This window comes from Oryza brachyantha, chromosome 8, assembly GCF_000231095.2.
Source record: "Oryza brachyantha chromosome 8, ObraRS2, whole genome shotgun sequence".
Classification (NCBI taxonomy): Eukaryota; Viridiplantae; Streptophyta; class Magnoliopsida; order Poales; family Poaceae; genus Oryza; species Oryza brachyantha.
This window is the reverse complement of record NC_023170.2, coordinates 16418802-16438328: the sequence shown is the minus strand read 5'-3', so window position 1 is coordinate 16438328 and position 19527 is coordinate 16418802. Positions and strand designations below refer to the sequence as shown.

The following is a 19527-nucleotide window of genomic DNA, read 5'->3' as shown; positions in this document are numbered from 1 at the left end:
TAATTCAAATTTTAGGTACACAATTTTACACAAAAGCACATAATAAATAATAAAAGAAGCAAACAGAGGCCTTAAAAATTGTTCAAGATCCTACATGATGAATTTTATAGTCCAGGCTAGAAAAAAAATGAATTTTTATGCCAAATTTTATTTGAAAGCACTGATATACGGGTTGATTACTAGTATATGCAGTTGTAGATCAAATGCATGCATAGCTAAGTCGTTTATAGATAAATCTAGAAAAGATGTTATAACCTGAAACGGAATAAGTGTTAGAGTAAGAGTTTAGCTCTCTCTACGTTACCAAGTTCGAATCCATCCTTCTTAGACAAGGTGTATGGTGATAATAAGTTAATAAGTCTTGTTCATTCACACCATGGATGCATGGTTTTTAAGGCAAGAGACGGAGATGAGGGCGATATGAAACCTAACCCTAGAGGATTAGTAGGGGAAATACGTAAGCTTAATTTAATGCCTTTAAGGTATCTCGAGGGAGATTGGGCACATGAGGTCGGACAAAGACAACAAAATACCGACCCATGATGCTGACACGATCGTGGGATCACTGCTTGCAGGAGCTCTGCCTCCACACTCCCTCGGTCAAAAAAAAACAACTTTTCGGTTTTTCGTCGAATATTTAACCATTCGTCTTATTTAAAAATTTTTAAAGAAATTTTTAAAAAATTAGTCACACATAAAGTATTATTCATATTTTATTATCTAATAAAAATAAAATTATTAATTGTAAAAAAATTTTAGTAAGACGTTGAGTTAAACATTGCATCTAAAAACTAAAAAGTTGATTTGTTTTGGGCAGAGGGAGTACTTGTTAGTGTTATAAGAAATCCGTACATATTTATCAAAAACTATGGCTGCATTCTCCTTGTCGTATTATTACTTTGTTTTTTCGCATGTTTTTTAAACTGCTAAACGATATTTTTGTTAAAAAGTTTTTATTATTATTTTAATTTTATAGACTACATAAAAATCAGGTAGTCTTTTATCTTTCGTCTTTCATAAAAAACACAACCTATTTATAACTTAAAAAGCATTCCACGTCAATGGTTGTGAGATACTAGAAAATATCGTGTATATGTAACCGAGGAAAGAAAAAAATACACTCCCCTTAAAATAAAAAATAAAAAACATATTGTTCGTCGTAACGAGTCTAGATCGCAACCATTCTCTCATCGTAGTGTTAGGAGTCATATATCGTAGGGCAGAAGCAAACACAATCCCTTGTAGAAGAAAATGTGTCGTTGTCTAACTACGTAAATTGTGCAGTATTACATATGAGAGTTACGACTTACATGTATAGGCATCTTATTGCAAATTACATTATAGCACACAGTTAAACCTGAGAAATATGCCTCAATTTTTTTTAGCTTCCTGACCAGAAAACCTGATAAATATCTCTAATTATTTTTAACTCCCTGACCAGAAAAAACCATGCCATCCCATTCCTCTTACATGCATTGGCAAATGGGCGTAAATAGCGTCACTGAAATATCGCATAATGAGATCCAGCCAGGTGTCGCTGAATAGCGACTCGTAACCTAACCCCAAGAAAGTCATTCGACTACGTAGACAGTCGAAATCATTTCGTACGGCGAATCTAATAACCTTTTCTTGTTGTTGAAATGGAAATCTAATTGTCTTTCTTATGGTTAATCTATAATTAAGAGATTTGCTTCGGTCAAAAAAAATACCAAATTATTTCTAATCGTTGGATCTAACAGCGCAAATTGTACTCAGCTAGATCCAGTGGTAAAAAGAGGCATTTAACTTTTTGCCACTCGACTTGGGATACCGGGCACGCAAGGGATAAGTTAGTGAAACTAAAAAACACACATCCCGCAAACGTCTTCTCCTGACGGCATATCCTCGTTCAAGTTGGCTGGTGGGAGTGATGAGTAGTACTGGGGCTAGTGTCAGTGTGACAACTAGTAGTAGCTTTTTTGGCTTTCGTCTGCTGCTGCAGCAGCTGCGCGTGAAAAGGAGGAGAGTGAGAGCAGCAGGAAACTAGGAATATTTTCTACTCTTTCTTTGCCAGATCTCACTGTCGCTCACACGGATTTCATCCAAATTTTCTAATCGTTACTTCACCACCAGACCATATGGAACGACATGTAAAATGATGTTATACTTTTTATACTGGATGATACCGTATGAAACAAGTGTTGATATCATTAGTATCACAAGATATCAGATAATACTAGATGACAATTGATGGTATCATCGAGTATAAATTTTTGCATCATTAGGTACTTAGTGGTATCACATAATACCGCAAGGTATCACATGATTCAAGCATGTATCAACAAGTTATAATTTTTAAACTGGATGATGCCATGTGAAATAAGTGTTGATACCACTTAGTATTACTAGGTATCATATGATACCAGATGATATCTGATGGTATCATCCAGGTATCATACAGTATAAAATTTGGTATCAGTAGGTACTTGTGGTATCACATTGTACCAGAAGGTATCAACTAATTCCAGTATGTAGACATATGTTATAATTGTTATACTGGATGATACCATATCGATACTTGTTAATACCACTTAGTATCAACAAGTATAAGATGATACCGGATGATAACTGATGGTATCAACCGCTGCTATCGATGACAACCCCACTGCCTCCTACTACTCCTCCTCCGGCAGCCATGCGTCCGGCCAGGACAGCCCACCGCGCCCCGCCGCAGCATAGTACACTCTATATAGTAACCAGCAGCTATTCGTGATTAACCAGGGTCTCTTCCATCTTGTTACTTGTCATTTGCTAGCTACCTCTCTCATATGCCTCGATTTCAACACCTTAAAGTAAACAGCGTATGGCAGGTCGGCATTGACCGCGACTAAACAAAAGGAAAACATAAAAAGAAAAAAAACTTTATTAACGGTCCCGTCTAAACGGAACCCCGTTCCGTAGCTTTTCCACTCTTAAAAATAAATGATAACAGATTTGACACTCGCTGTCTATGACATATGAGCTCTCATGTGTCCATGACATATGGGTTCAGTGGCAAATCTATTAGGACCAAATGCAAAAATGGCAAAAAGTTAATTATTCCAATTAATTAATGTACTAATGAACAAATTAATATCAGATCTACCAGGAAAAATAATGTCAACTGTAGCTAAGCTCAAAGGGAAAATGCTGGGGACAGTGCAGGAAATGCAGGATACTGCAGGACCATCTGTGATAAGGTGAGGATAACTATCATCATAGACAAAATGCAACAGCAGTAGTACATGGTTCCATCCAGCTAGCTGCTACTTGGCCAGCTCATACATAACCAGGAAGAAAGAGGGTGCCTTGTGTAATATCTGCACCATATCTTTATACAGAAATTAACTATTTAATTGTTACGTTATATCAAGATATAATCAATCTCATAGATACCAAAAGAATCACATCGCCCTACAGGCAAAACATGATTAATAATAGAATCTCGTCTCTTAAGAGCCTAATGGTTGTTAGCTTCGGAGTTGAGAGCTTCACTAGCTTGCCAATGGAGTTTGCACTTGGAGGCTTCCTATGTACAGATTATCAATGTTTTCTTTGCTTGATCAGTGTGACCTAAGCAGGTTAGAACTCCATTTTCATGTGACCTGCTTGCAGCTGACCTGTATCGATTCGATAATTCGCGATTCGTTAGTGGAGATGTAAGGTGCAAGATTGAGCAGAACATTCATCAGTTAGTGTTACCAACCATGGAAGCTTGGTGCGGAAACCCCATTCTCCTGGCTCTGCCCATTCTCAATGTGGAAAACACTTTGGAGATCATCCTCCCAGAAGTTCCTTTGCTGAGAGATGTACACAGATTACATTATTAGGATGCTATCTCTTATGGTTCTTGGTTTAATTTACATGGACAGTAAATTATTTAGGCGCGAATAATCACCTGCAAGTTTGCGCTGGCTGTTCCATCCTGGAAAGCATACTGTGCATTTGTAGCCTGAGATAGAGCCAAGTCTAACTGATTCAGGGTGCACTGGCTCTCCATGCTGTTTGGAGCAAACTGTTGGAAAACATCTCCTTGCTCGGAAAATGGAAATGCTGAATTGGAACTTTCTAGGGAAAAAACCGAGCTCGCTGAAGGGCCACATGCTTGGAACATCTGGATTGTGTTATGCAGAATGTAAGTATAAGCTCATTCAACAGTCAACACGTCACAGAGGCAGGAGATGATTTTTAAGCTCACATCTTTCTGTAGGAGAGTAGGCAGGTTACTGAAATCAAGTGGATTCACAGTTGCTAGCTTCATGGACAGGAACTGAAGCAACAAAAAAAAAAGCAATATTGATCAGAATTTCGAGTCCTGCATTCCATGGTATAGAACAATTTCGGTGAGACTCTTTACCTCAACTTGCCGTTGAAGCGACTGTACATAATTTATGATCTCATCAAGCATGAGTGCCTTGCCAATTACCTGCAATTCAAGAAAGCATTAGGCGCGTCAAACTTAAGAAACTTCTTCAGCAAACTTGCTGGCAAGTACTTGCTCTTTTCAGATTCTCATCCTGAAATCACTGGTTGATACCTTGTTGCAACCCGGCACCAGGTCCTGGAGAACCTTCATCCTCTGGCTGATCCTCTCTCTTCTCACCTAACCAAATGTAACAGACAATTCAGTACACCGGTGAACCGATTCGACAAAATTGGAACAGAATTCAGCGAAATTCAGCAGCATCATGAACTGAATTGTACCCTCTCCGCGAGGCTGTGGCTGTCGGTCGCCTGCCCGCGCCTCGCCCGGACATGGACATAGTCCTTGGGAGGCTCCACCGGCTTGGCATTCTTCCCCTTCCCTTGCTTCTGCCCGCCGCCGTCCTCGACGGAGCTGTCGCTCCCGGCCTGCTCCGCCTTGGGCTTCACCGGGGCATCCTTCTTCTCGCCGGCGTCCCCGGTCTTGCACCTCTTGCCATCGGATGCCTTCTCCTCTCCTACCTGAACCAGAGAATTCACAGAGGCGTCAGTGTCAGTGGCACGAGCGGAGCAAGAGAGGTGACTAGCTCAACCAGCGAACGCGACGGCGGCGAAGCTCACCTGCTGGCAGGAGGTGCTCAGGGGAGGCTCCTTGCCCTTGCCTTTGGCGCCGCCGGGCGCCTTCCTCTTCTTGGCATTGGCGGCGTCCTTCATCGCCGAGGCGGGGTCGGACACGGAGGACGCCTCCCGCGAGGCCCCGCCGCCGAAGTCGCCGTTGGTGGCGGCGGGCGCGGGAGGAGGCATCCCGAAGAGCCCCGCGGCGGCGGCGGCGGCGGCGCCGTAGCGCTGGCCGTTGAAGCTGGACAGCCGCGCCGCCCGCTCCGCGAACCCCGGGTCGCCGCACAGCTTCTCCAGGCAGTCCCCGCCGCCGCCCGCGCCGTCCAGCACCGGCATGCCGCCGGCCGCCGCCAGCAACCCGAAGTCGAGGCGCGGGGACGAGTTGAGGAGGCTGGAAATGTAGTCCCCCGCACCGCCGGCTCCACCTCTGCCGCCCTCCATCGCCGTCCCAAGAAAGAAACACCCTCTTCCTCTTTCTTGGCCGGCCGAAGCAAAGGCGGCTCCTTTAGGTGGCGAATCGGGAGGAGAGCCCGAGATTTATAGGGGCAATGGTGGGTGGAGGTCAAAGCTGGTGGTACGATTACGCGCAGAGGGGGAGAAGCCGGTGGTGGTGGTAGTGGCTCCAGGCTTTTGGGCTTGTTGGGTTGGAGGAGGAGGAGGAAGAAGAAGAAGAAAAGAAGCTGCTTTTCCAGACTGCCTGTCCGCTCGGTCCCTTTTAAGCTCTTCCGCCGCCGCCGTAACGGGTGGTGGTAAATTCCCAACTCCGGCCGGCCACCGCCGCTCTCTCTCCGAGTCTCCCTAACGGGCACGGCTGATGGAGATGGACAGAACCATGATCAGTGCAAAAGATCTTTTTTTCAAAAACACCTTAAAACAATGGATAGGGTTCGCAAAACCACGAAACAGCGATTACCGTGATAGTAACGTGTATCCGTATGGGACGGTATCGGTATTTGATGATAGGGTTCGGTAAATATCGTGTAAATTTAAAAATTTAATAAAAAAAGTAAAAAAAATGAATCTAGGAGTGAAGAAATTTTCAAAAAAAAGACATGGATCAATCAATGTCGCAAAGTGATATGAGCAGAGTTAAATTGAAAAAAAAAAAAGGCAACGTGCGTGATAAGGGGCGATAATCGCTCACGCCGCCGCGGTTGTCTCATCATATCACACGATTATCGTGTTGTTCTCTGAAAATTATCTACTATAAACCACCACAATTATCGTAGAAAATCAGGTGATTATTGAGCCAAATTGCACGATATCGCTTTCAAAACCGTGGTGATTTTGTTAAAGAATTCAGATTCAAATTTGCACGGTTCTTACATGATTATCATTGATAATCACTCTACCGCTATGCAGAGATTTCAGCTTCCTCACGATAGACGAAATTTTGATCCTACGTACTAAATCTGTTTTACAATTTAAGATTTTGTAGGCTAGATTCATATGCATATTAATAAATCTATACATATATAAAAATAATATAAATTAATTAATAAGATACACTGCCTAATTATTTTGCTAAACTTAAATATTAGCGAAACAACTTATTAACAATTTTAAAAATAATTAATAAGTAAACTTGTACATCCATTTTCATACTAATCTAAAAGCAAAAACAAAGTCGGGGAAATAAACTCTGATAACAAAATCCTAAAATCATCTCTAAATGTAAGTTTTGAAATTTAAATTCTGAAATTTAAATTCTAGCTTATAAGCATATAAGTATAAGGAAACAATGGCCGTGGCATTAGCTGTAAAGAAGGAAGAGAGAAGAGAAGAGAGTGAAACACAACAATAAGATAGAAGAAGAGAGACAAGGTCATCAATGGATCTTTTTCTTTTCTTATGAGATTTTTAGTTTTTTTTCTGAACTATATGATTCTGTTATAGTTATTTGAGATTATAAACAATTGAAATAATTATTAAAGTTTTACTTTAGAAATATCAAGCGAGGAACTTTCATATATAATTTTTTTTCTACAAAAACACATTATTTAGGAACTTCGGAACCATAATAATTTATAATCAACTCTGAGAAAAGAGTTTGGCCTTATTATTATACTGTGATTCTTTTCTTATAAAATTACAACATACCTTCAGGGTTATTTCAAATATCTCTAGGCAACAAAGTAAATTGAATTAACCTGCACCACCTTAAAGTTCAAACCACAGAAAATAAGAAATTGGATGGGAATGAAGAAAACAGATGCTGTAAAACACCAACATCAGTCTTATCCCTCAACCTCAAGAATTAACAGTGCACAAGTCCACGGTAAAATATGCACAAGCTACAACCCTACTGACACTTCAAGAAAGGATGAGCCAAATCTATGATATTCCTTCTCTTTTGTGTTCAGTTATTGCAGATCTGAAGTGAAATGCAAACTGCAGGGTCTATTTGGATATGAGAAAATTAGGTATTGTATGCCAAATTTGTCCATGCACGATAATAGGCACTAGGCAATAGTCATTTATGCATCCCTCTAGGCACTAAATACTATACCATAGTGTGTAGCATCAGCTTAATTGTCTACCATTACTCCTCAACAAGAGAAAATTGATAGTTCTTGGCAAGCCTAATGCCTAATTGTTTAGCCAAAAGTAGCATTTAGAAAAGGACCATCATTTTTTTTTAAATACAGTTTCTCTCACATCCCTTTTAGGATTATCCTCGTGGATAATTTGATCTGCCTAACATTTCACTGCCTTCTTATCGGTTCCTTGTTTTTCATTAAAGAGATGTGCATTTTCGTGCATGCATTATGTTGAGATTCAGAGAGTTGCCAAGATTTCTTCTATTATCAGGAATAGAAAGCCCATGTAGTTTTTTTTCTTTAAAAGAAAAGAAGAAAGAAAGTACATCTAGACCCACACGCATCCATACTTGAGTATTATCGGAGACATCAAATATCCCCATAGTACAGTCATGTGACACTGATTTGTGCATCTTTACAGGCCACGTGGCAGTTTCCGACGTGGAAAACGTATTAATAGATTAGTATATGATTAATTAATTATTAGTTATAAAAAATATAAAATAGATGAATATGATTTCTAAAGCAAATTTTCTATAGAAATTTTTTTAAGTAAAATACACCGTTCAACTCTTTTAAATCAATTTATATACTTTGTAGCCTCGAATAATGCTCGTAAAGTTAGTTTCATTTTGTCTATTCTCCTGTACATTTTGTAAATTACCGCTTGAACTTCTTAATATTAAGGAACAGTAAAATATAAATAGATAGTCACATATAAAACCAAATTAAAGTGAATATTTCTTATAGAGATCAGATGTGAAATACACTTTACAAAAGAAAACATGTTTTTATTTATCTTACGCAATATCGTGATATATTTTTTATCCATAATAATGCATGAGCATTTAGCTAGTCATTCATAATCCATAATTTGTTGGGAACACAACCAAAGTCGCATTTGCAGGATTGGAAATTATATATCTATTGGGAACGTAATATTTGTTTGTTTTGGTTGATGCAGATTTACTCGGTTTTATGGTAAGATTATGGATTTTTCTCATATGAACATTGGTTAATTGGTTAATTTTCAGCGTTATAATACATTTCAGTGAAAGAAAAGGCGGTGATTAATCCAAGAGCCCGACAAGGAAACCAGGAAGTAAGCCACAACAGGTAGAAAATGGCAGCAATCATTGACCTCATCTCGAGAGGGGATTATACATTGGGTGAAATGCAAGTCCTCTGCAGCTATTCTATGTTCAGATCCACCAAACTTTATGCTCAAAGTTCAGATCCAACAACTGCAAAACAAACACCAACGTTAAAGGAACACACAAACTGGAGAAACCATCCTATTCCGGGTGACGTGGCGCCGACGTGGCAATTCTAACACTCTCGCTAACATCTCCAAATGAAGGATGCCAGCACCACTTGCCATGTCAGTGATGAACTGATGATCACCTTTGTTGTGTTGCCTGCCATTCATTGTGGTGTTTGCAAATGCCATAAACCGGAGAAACCATCCGATTCCGCATGACGTGGCGCTGACGTGGCAATTATAACACTCTCGCTAGCATCTCCAAATGAAGGATGCCAACACCACTTGCCATGTGAGTGATGGTCACCTTGTGTTGCCATTCATTGTGGTGTTTGCGAATGCTATAAACTGGATTGGAAAAGTTTTTAATTTTTTTTTTTTGGAAGGAACTGCAGGAACAGGCAGTTCTTGGACGCCCATGGATTCCCTTTTGCTAGCTGCTCAAATGATTGAGCAGGAGGAGTAAATAACTAGAGGCCAAGTTTTTCTATGGCTCCTTGATTAAACAAGTACATAGACTTGTACTATATTAGCTCATAAGATGCCCCTAATCTATACTATTTATTACTGTATATTCCTAGAAGATCTGTTCCTTCGTACACTTGATTGTAATTGTCCCTTGAGCAATTTATAATCAAGAACCGTGTCAAATTCACTTCACCTACTTGCTTGTCCAGTTTTTCGACGGGTAGTTGCTGCGAAGGGGGAACACTACACAACACAGCCTTAATTTTCCCTGAGAAAAAATTGGTAGCAGTAGCTGGCATTGCAAGTTTGCAAGCTAAGATGGTAGATTCTTAAGACAAAAATATTGCAGAACACAGTTCAGATCATCTGTAGTAGTAGTGTTCTTCAGATACTCATCAGTAGTGCATTTTTTTTTCCTTCGAAAATCGACAATTCAGTTTTTTCAATTGTTTGATCAGAACAAGAAGTTACAGAATTATGGCTTATTTAAAATCATGATCCCTTCATGCTTTACTGATCTAAATCAAGATGAAAATCGAAACGCGGACAGTTACAAAGGAATGACTACTGTCTGCCCTTTCTTGGCACATATATTCAGAAAGTCATTTCTTCTGGAATACACAATAGTTTCATACTTTCATTGTTCTTCAGAAGAGAGGCATTTTACATTGTTCAAGACGGACATTTCCTTTCCCCAATTGTTTATTGTGACAGTTCGTGAATTCGAGTTTGTGACCACAAGCAAAACACTCATCGGTTTTCAAATTAGTGTTTGTCAGTACAGTCGACGACTTGTTTAACGTCCTGATGCATGTGACTGCTGCAGCGATCCCGATGCAGATTAGAAAAAGATGCAGTGATTAACTAGAATAATGTGAGCTCTGATTAGGAACAGTCTGATTGGACCAAGGACCTGTTTATTCTATTGTCAGTTCGTTTGTTTATTCGTCTCTGGCTCTGTATTCCGTTGACAAAAGAATGTATCGATGATGCCTTGAGGGACAAATATTCAAATGAAGGCCACTTGTGAGTTTTCAAGTTTTCAAATTAGATTATCGGCAAGAAACTCATTTCAGTTCCTGTTACAGCTAAACTTGGTTTGAACGCGTCGTTCTAATTTGTTTTATATTGAGAGAAAAAAAACTAGATGCTCAAAACCACTTGAATATAGTTTAGTCATGATCTTGCAGGTGTGAAATGATTTGGAGAACAAGAACATATCTGATGTAAAATGATTGTTCCGGTAGAGAATAATGTCGTGGTAAAATGATATCCCTTATCATTGCAACTTGGAAATTTTCATTTTGTTTCTAGTTTATTTTTTTTAGAACATAACAAATTAGTTTGAAGTTCATTGAAACCAAAACGCTGCATTTCTGTCGAAGCAAGGTAATTTGTAGCATTGATTAAGTTATGTTTTCTCTTTCAGTTCCAACTAATTATGTGAGGCCTAATTATACATTGTCCATTGTGGTAGAACGAATGTATGAGCGCGGTTTTAGGTTATGTTTGGTGCGGCTTAAGATTATTATAATCTGTACTATAGAAATAATCTCAAACGAATAATTAGACTATTATGCCAGCTTATTACAATTTAGAGCTCAAATTACTATGACCTGATAAGCAGTTAAATTGCACAATAAACCTACTGTAATTCAGATTATAGATGCATCTGAATTATCATCACTGTAATCAATTTCAACCGTTCTGACGGACAGGCGCTCGATCGCCATTGATACCCCCTCTCTCTCGTTCTTGCCTCGATCTCCCGTACGTACCCAGGCCGGCAGCAATGGCGCCACGGCCGAACCGTCTCATCGGCCAGCTGCCGGCCGGCCGCGCTCGCCGTAGCTGTACCGGCGGTGGATTTCCGGCCACCGCCATGAACTCGCGGCTGCAGGTACAGTGGTGCTGCATATGCGTTGGTACAGTGCTGCTGCCATGACTTGGTACTGGTACTACGTGCTTCGCCGGCAATAATCTCTGAAGAAAAAACTCCTTTGCTTGCAGCTTTTGACTTTTACTGTTGCATTTGCAGTTGCACTCGCAAAGTTGGAAGGACGATAAGAAAAGGCATAGCTTTTCCTACGTTCTAGATGGTAGCTAGGAAGTTAGCCAGTCAGTCATAGAAATTTCTTTTTTTTTTAATGCAAGTAAGTTTCATGATATTGACCTTGGACGGTTAATTTTCCTCGGTTTCACGAGGATTGAACTATATCCTGTAAAATTCTCGTGTTCTGAACTTTCGGGCAATCTCCATGGAGTTCATTGTGTGTGGTTCATGAGTGACCCGAAAAGGAAGATTTTTTTCAGACAATGCCCTGAAAAGGAAGATAAAACATGGAAAGAGATCATTATGCTGTTAAGCTGTTGCCAGAAAACATTATGCTGCTAAGCTGTTGCCACTGCAGGTATTCAGAGGACACTGCAATGTTAGGCATCACCACAGGCTTTGCTGCAGTCTGCTTTATTCCAAAGTAGGCCTCTCTACTTACTTCAAACCTTATGCCAAACTGCTGTTCTGCATTTGCAGCAGTAGTAGTTGTAGTGCTCATCCTGAACTGTCAGCACTGAAGCCTTTTGGAACAAGAACATTCGGCCAATGTGGCTTTGAATTGCAGAAAGTTAAAGCATGGATTATCTGCGTCTGCGTCTAAAGAAGGTACTAAAATTCTTGGTACCTTAAATTACTTTTCAATGACGATAAAAAAGTCAAAGATTAGCTTTGGGTGTCCAACTGTGCGAGATCTTTCACTTTGTGAGACAGTGATAACACTGTAGCTTTGCTGCTGTAGCAGCCGTGGAACTCTCGTCAGAAAAGCTGTCTTCTACTCGACCTAACATTGATGTTCCTTTGCAAAGAGTGAACACAAAAAGGAGCTCCTTTATTGGATTCTCTCTGAACTTTGTGTTTTTTTTTAATCCCTCTCAATTCAAAGGCAGCTTCAGTTTTTTACTTTTCCTGCTCAATTTGATCCTTGACATGCTGAAATTGCTGACAAGTCATTTCTGTCATCTGCTCTAGTGCTACTGGCAGAGCCGTAGGTAAGAACAATATCACGATTCACGGCTGCTCAGGAAGTATGCCTTTTCCACACCCACCTCTCTGAACATCTTGAATATGTAGCAGTGTTAAATTATTCAGTTAAGAAACTAATTGTCTTACCAGTACGATGTACTGAACTTGGAGCAGCAAGCAAGAATGATGGAGATATTCCATACATCACTGGAGTGAAGAGAGGTGAAGCAGAAACCTGCATCTGTTTCTTACACTTGTAGAGATCTACTACCAGTTTTATCTGCCATGCTGAGAATGACCTAAAAATTGGCGACAAATGGCTAGCCCAGCTGAAGTGTGCAATAGCATTTCTTTGTTGGTTTAGTCTGATACTGAATCCCATTGCCTTTGAAAGCTCAAATCGATGTAAATAAATACTTCTAAATAGACGTCGGCGGCGTTCTTTTCAGCTAAAGCTTGATTACGGATGGTGGATTATCGAACGGATTACAATAAAAGAAATACGATTTCTCTAAAATCTCTCTTCATCTCTTCATCAGTATTACTTAGATTACTTATTTCAAGCTTATATTATATTGTTTAATTAAACCCTATGAGCAATCCATCATCTACCATCCACAATTATGTTAAGAAAAAAAAAACTAAGCAAACCGGCTAAAAATGGATATGTCCGGAAACCTATTTGGGCCGCTTGCCATTTCCAGGTACCTTACTTTGATCTCCAATCAACAAGCAGACTCACTAGAACAGTGCTTCTATGCAATCCAATCCTATCAAATCAAATCGCAAGCCTCAAAGCTTGCTTACGTGCAAGTACGAAGTTTCAAAAAATAAGAATCAGAATTATGAATTTGCAAAGGTATATGTTATTAAACTCCCGTTAATCCTTCTGGAATTTTATCTGTTAACACATATCTGGGAGAATTCAATGATGAACCAAGACTAAAATAACCATTTGAGCCCCTTTGAAAAAAAAAGAGGAATAGAAAAAACATAGAATTCTGACAGAAATGTAAGTGTAAAACAGAGAATTGCAAAACACAGAAAAAATGTAGGAATGGTCATTTGATTGGATCACAAGAAAAACACATGAATTTGAGGTGAGATAAAGACCTAAAGGATTTTTTCCATGAGGTTATACCTCTTGTTAAATTTCCTCCAAAACTTATACGGGAAGAGGCATTCCATAGAAATTTTATATGATTTCATAGGGTTCATTCCTTTGATTCAAAGGGCTTTGTAGGAAAAATTTCTCTAAAATTCCTATAAATTTCCTTTGAATCAAATGGGGCATGAGTAAATTTCAGAGAACCCAAGTTTTATGGTCAGAAAACTGCAGGTATTATGAGTTATGGCATATAAACATTGGTTTTACGGTCAAATGATTTCATATAATCCCATCATTTTTCAAATCTCATGCAAATTTAGTATCTCTAAACTAAAACGACTCAAAAGACAAAAAGGTTAAACCAGCCATCGGTTAAAGCAAATGCATACTTAAGATTTTCGTAGATAATGAAATTCATTCATTCCGGTATTTGCTTGACAAAAGCTACAACCAATTATTACAGCGTTGCATGAAAAATAACTGTAAATTATAAATTAACAACTTTATTAAAACAAAAAAAAAAGCTAGTTATAATTGTGTGTTCATCAAATAGTGGACTAGATATCCGAAATCAACGGCCAATCTAAAGGCCCATACAACCGCCGGGGCCCACCGACGCCCACTGGAATTTAAAAAAAAAACAAAATTGCCCCGCGGGCCAGCGTGGGTGTCGACGTGGCGTGACACAGCGGGTGGGCCCGGCCCAGCAGAGTACGCCTCGTCCGTATTTCTTGTCGTCGCAGTGGGCCGCGAGCCCATTAAATCCCGCGGCGCTGTTCCAATCTCGAGGGGGAAATCGATCGATCGTATTGCGCTTCCGCGTCTCTCTCTCTCTCCCCTCGCCTCCGGCCGCCTCCACCCACCCTCTCCCCGTGGGCGGAGGCAGATCTAGGGTTTCCCCTCTCGGCCTTCGTCCTTCTTGGGCCGAGCCCGCCGCGTTTGGATCGATCCTCTTCTTCCCCTCCTCCTCCTCCTCCTGTAAGTCTCTCTCTCGCTCTCTCCCTCCCTCCCTCTCCCTCTCTCTCCCCAAGCTCTGCTTCTGCTCACTACGCCGCTGGCTCAGCTCAGCTCGTTTGCCTGTCGAGAGGGGAGCGTTTTTGTTTTGTTTAGCTCAGATGTCCCTTTGCCCGTTTTGCCGCGTTTGAGTGTGGATTTGAATGGCCGCGCGTCTGCTCAGAGCAGATTTGTGGATGTGGCGGGGGTTTCGTATGGGTAGGATTTGTCTCCTTTTTTTTTTCTTCTCTTGTGAGAGAGTGAAATTTCATGGCCACGCTCTACAGGACAGTACAATCTAGCAGGCATTCCAAGACGCCTCAGATAAGAAAAAAAACGCCTTTAATGATCTTTTAAGGCATTTTGAGAAGGGTTAATTATATTGATGACATTATAAATTTGGGCATTTTGAAATATGCTATTACAATTTAACTAATTGGAAATCGTAAGAATCAAAAAGTTAGAGCATATATTGCAGAAATCTATTCGGCATTGATGTATACATGTATGTTCAAATTTTGCCTGCTACTTCATGCTAATATTGCTCTAGATCCATGTCAACAAATCTTATGCAATTTTGATCACAACATTTCTGCATGTACATGTATACGAAATTACAATCCGTCCGACTAATTCTACAAAATTTGTTCAATTTTGGTTGCTACAAGCGAGCACTGATTGCTCTGCTGCATACTCTGTTGCTGCTTGGTCCAGACCTTGCCTGCATTGTCGCAGCTTGCTGCGTGCTGCTCTGCCCATGTCACCTTCCGCTTGCTCCGGCGCCGCCTTCCTCTGCCTCCGCTTGCTCCGGCGCCTCATCGTAGTGGCAAGGAGGGCGTCTACTGCCGCTGCCGCGTGCTCTGCCGGCTCGGCTTAGGTTAGGTTTAGGCAAGGGGAGGGGATCTAGTGAGCCGCATCCCTCTCTCTCGGTCAGTAAGGCAATGGAGCAGGGGTATTACGGTCCATACGAAAATACGGTAGTCAAAGGTAGTAAAAGACAGACAACGAGTCAAACACCGTCTCAGACATACATAGGTGCATAACTCCAATTTTTTAATTCTTGTAGTAGCATCTTTCCAATCAGTTAATTGTAGCATATTTCAAAACGCCCTAATGGCGTTAATTTAATTAACCCTTTTGAGAACGTCATATTTACTTGTGTCGGGGAAAATGATGCACTACGCTTTGGATAAACACCTCAAAAGTTGTGTAAGCTGGCATTTTTAAGAATGTTGTAAGAACTTTCTAGGGTGTTTCTCAGAATGCTGTCATAATTTTTGTTGGCGTTTTTCAGAATACCTTCATCTTCACTTTTTAGAATTTTCAGAATGCCTCCAATCAAAAAAAAAAACACTTCATTAAAACCCCTAAATTATGACCAATAGCATCATCCCATTCCATTTCATATTGACTGTACAATCAAACCAATATCAAGACTCATCCAGCACCAATAATTTCCAAACTGTTCTATTTTTTAGATAGCAGTTCAAATGTCTTCTCATAGCATAGTTTACAGCTAACAGAAATAGCACACTGTTACAGTGAAGTACTCCCTCCTTCCCAGAATAAATTCATCTTCTTGAACTAGGAAGATGAAAAAAAAAAAGGCAACCAATCAATGAGGGTCCATCTATAGTTGTTAAAAATCAACGAGGGGCAATTTATATAAGTAATTGTTTGTGATGGCATTGGGCACTTGCCAGATAGCAAGGCACTCTTCAGAAATGTCATCAATCCACAAACGAAATCCAATAATGTAAGGGAAATATTTAAGCATTATTATAATGAACAAGGCTCTATTAAAGGATTAATGATGATCAAGGTGCTTACTTGACTCAACTTAAGGTTGTCTGGTAACAGTATTAACAGGTGAAGCTACAGCAACGATTTATATGATTTATTCAATATAAAAAATTAGGATGTTCAGATAATCTCTTTATTTCAAAAGTTCAAAACTATATTGTTTGTTTCTGTGAGTTTTTTGGGTGAAACAAATGTATTGCCATACTAATACCTGTAAGGATTTATCATGTGTTATCTCTTTTGCGTTGACTAGTTTGAGGCATTGTTTGATATTTTGTGTATTCAGTTTTATCTGTGAACTGAAAGTGTTGTGGTTTTACTACATTAGACCTGACTTGATTTTAATTCTAATGAAATTGACAGTCCATTAAGGCTCCATCAGCTAGTCTATCTTAAGCATGGCTGAACTAAACATCAGTTATAATACAATGGTGCAGGATAGCGAGATGGTTGATGGCAATGCGACAGTTCAAGGTAGCGAAATGGTCAACGGTAATGAGATGGTTGAAGCGAATGTGATGGTCCATGGGAATGAGATGGTTGGAGCGAATGCCATGGTCCATGGGAATGAGGAGATGGCTCAAGGGAATGGCATGGTCCATGGGAACAATGACATGGTTCAGGGGGGTGAAATGATCCATGATAATGAGATCATTCATGGTAATGAGATGGTCAGTGTTGATGTGATGGTTCATGGGAATGAACTGGTCAATGTTGAGGTGACCACACCAACCACATTGAGACGACGGCGGAAGAAGTCACTAGTGTGGGAGCACTTCACAATTGAAGCCATGCCTGGGGGTTGCTCAAGGGCATGCTGCAATTTATGCAAGCAAACCTTTGCATACAGTTCTGGCTCAAAAATTGCAGGTACGAGCCATCTCAAGAGGCACATCACCCTGGGGTCATGTCCAATGTTGAAAAGCGAAGATAGGAAGCTGCAATTAACTTCAGTGCCTGGAACTGACAATGAGGGTGAGGGTACTGCAGAACGCCCTCGCCCTGCTAAGAGGCGTTACAATTATACTGGTTATGCAAATACCACATTTGATCAAGACCGTAGCTGCTCGTATCTGGCAAAGATGATAATTTTGCACGACTACCCACTTCACATTGTTCAACAGCAAGCATTCACTGCTTTCATTGAGAGCCTGCAGCCTCGGTTCAGGGTGGTGGATGTTGATGCAATAGAGGGTGAGGTGTATTCGGTTTACCAAAAAGAAAGGGAAAATCTGCTGCAAGCATTCAACACTATGCCTGGAAGGATCAGCCTCATTATAGGGTTATGGACAACTAGTCAAACTCTTGGCTATGTTTCAGTTGCGGGTCAGTTTATTGACACTGACTGGAAATTGCATCGAAGAATGCTTAACTTTATGATGGTGTCTTCTCCTCATTCGGAGAATGCACTTAGTGAAGCTATCAGTGCAAGCCTTGCAGACTGGAATATGAAGGACAGGCTGTTCACCATCACTTTGGATAATGATTGCTCATCGCATGACATCTACAGTGCAAATCTGAGGGACTATCTCTCCAATAAGAACACCCTCATGCTCAAGGGTCAGTTATTTGTTGTGAGGTGCTACGCCCATATCCTGAATGCAGTCGCGCAGGATGTCATTGCTTCTATTCACGGAATTATCTATAATATCCGTGAAAGCATAAAGTTCATAAAAGCTTCACCTTTCCGTGAGGAGAAATTTGCTGAGATTGCTCTTCAGTTAGAGATTCCCAGTACCAAGACCCTTTGTCTCGATGTTACAACCCAGTGGAATACAACATACCTTATGCTTTTAGCTGCCTTGGATTATAGGCAGGCATTTACCACATTAGAGACATGTGATGATAACTACAACGAAGCACCCTCCGCAGAGGATTGGAAGAAGTTGGAGGCAGCTTGCAATTATCTTAAGCTGCTCTATGATTCTGCTCATAGCATCATGGCTGCAGCAAATCCAACTTCGAATATCTTCTTCCATGAGGCTTGGAAACTTCAGCTGGAGCTTTCGAACGCCATAGCGCATGAAGATCCAGTTTTCAGCACCATTGCCAAAGATATGCACGAGAGGTTTGACAAGTACTGGAAGGACTGCAACCTCGTGCTTGCCATTGCTGTTGTGATGGATCCACGCTTCAAGATGAAGCTTATTGAGTTCAGTTACTCTAAGATTTATGGTGTTGAGGCCGCAAAATATGTTAAGGTTGTGGATGATGCTGTTCATGAGCTTTACAAAGAGTATATTGCCCAGCCCCTCCCCTTAACACCCGCCTTTCTCGAGCAAGGGGAAGCCAATAAAACCGCACCCACCGGTGAGAATAACGCTCAGGTAACTCCACCTTCTACCGGTGATGGTCTTTTGGACTTTGACATGTATCTCTCAGAGATAGCAGTAAGTCAGACCACAAAGTGTGAGTTAGAGCAGTACTTGGAAGAAGCCCTCACCCCTCGCATCCAGGAGTTCGACATTTTGGACTGGTGGAAGCTGAACACCCTTAAGTTTCCTACGCTGTCGAAGATGGCGCGAGACATACTGGCGATCCCAATGTCCATGGTGAGCAGTGGCAGCTCCATCTTTTCGGCTGCAGCCACAGGAAGCCGCATTCTTGACGACTACAGAAGCTCGCTGCGTCCTGAAACCGTGGAGGCAATATTCTGCGCAAAAGACTGGCTCCAGTATGCACCGGCTGTCCCTGAAGCCCCGAGTACTGCATTGGTGAAGGTGGAGACCTAGGTTGTTATTTGTTGTTAATAATCGATCGGTTTGTCTTGTTTTTATCTTCGAGCTTAGCTGGTGTCCTAGAACAGAGAGAGAATGCGACTTGCTTGTGTTCTAGTAGCTTTATACCATCTCCTAGATGTACTTTGCATTCTAGATTTTTTTTTTCCTGTTGTTCAGATTGACCTATTGTGACACCCTTAACTGCCTGAGGCTGTGAGATATCCTGATTGCTTCTGTGTTGGCTGCACGCTGCTGCCAGCCTTGGCTGTGTAGTCTAATTCTTTCATGCTTAAAAGGTGATGCTATATTAAATGATGATGATTCACCCTTAACAATAGGCAACGCTGATGGGTTCTTCCGTTACTGATGATGATTCTGACAACACCGCCATCAACACACAGCTTGGTGCGCATTGGTGAATGCGACAGATCTGTTTGTGCATCATGAGCACTACTACACTTCTTGAATTCGCTGTGTATATTCTGGAAATCGCATGCTGTACAACCGAAAAGATCACTGTAATGAGCCTGAAAGGCCTGGGACTCGCCAAAATATAA

General features: G+C 40.8%; 2 protein-coding genes across 2 annotated transcripts; one reads left to right on the top strand and one right to left on the bottom strand.

Moving 5' to 3' along the window:
- Positions 1–3209: 3209 nt before the first annotated feature.
- Positions 3210–5756, bottom strand: LOC102704274 (transcription factor bHLH78-like). The gene is made up of 8 exons (XM_015840186.2): positions 5062–5756; positions 4723–4962; positions 4556–4621; positions 4376–4444; positions 4217–4288; positions 3917–4132; positions 3725–3818; positions 3210–3638 (listed from the first exon to the last, which is right to left on the bottom strand). Exons 1-8 carry the CDS (start codon positions 5497–5499, stop codon positions 3601–3603), a joined length of 1233 nt encoding a protein of 410 aa, XP_015695672.2. The 5' UTR covers positions 5500–5756; the 3' UTR covers positions 3210–3600.
- Positions 5757–14348: 8592 nt separating this feature from the next.
- Positions 14349–19105, top strand: LOC107304691 (zinc finger BED domain-containing protein RICESLEEPER 2-like). Its single transcript, XM_040527238.1, has 2 exons — positions 14349–14432; positions 16688–19105. Exon 2 carries the CDS (start codon positions 16697–16699, stop codon positions 18980–18982), a length of 2286 nt encoding a protein of 761 aa, XP_040383172.1. The 5' UTR covers positions 14349–14432; positions 16688–16696; the 3' UTR covers positions 18983–19105.
- Positions 19106–19527: the final 422 nt, after the last annotated feature.

What these genes read in the sequence shown, in the direction of transcription:
- LOC107304691 (XM_040527238.1), top strand. Translation starts at nt 16,697, where the DNA reads ATGGTTGATGGCAATGCGACAGTTCAAGGTAGCGAAATGGTCAACGGT.
- LOC102704274 (XM_015840186.2), bottom strand. Translation starts at nt 5,499, where the DNA reads ATGGAGGGCGGCAGAGGTGGAGCCGGCGGTGCGGGGGACTACATTTCC. An exon ending in GCCACAGCCTCGCGGAGAGG is followed by an intron (nt 4,622 to 4,722) that starts GTACAATTCAGT and finishes ACATTTGGTTAG; the next exon opens with GTGAGAAGAGAGAGGATCAG. An exon ending in TTCCGCACCAAGCTTCCATG is followed by an intron (nt 3,639 to 3,724) that starts GTTGGTAACACT and finishes GAATCGATACAG; the next exon opens with GTCAGCTGCAAGCAGGTCAC.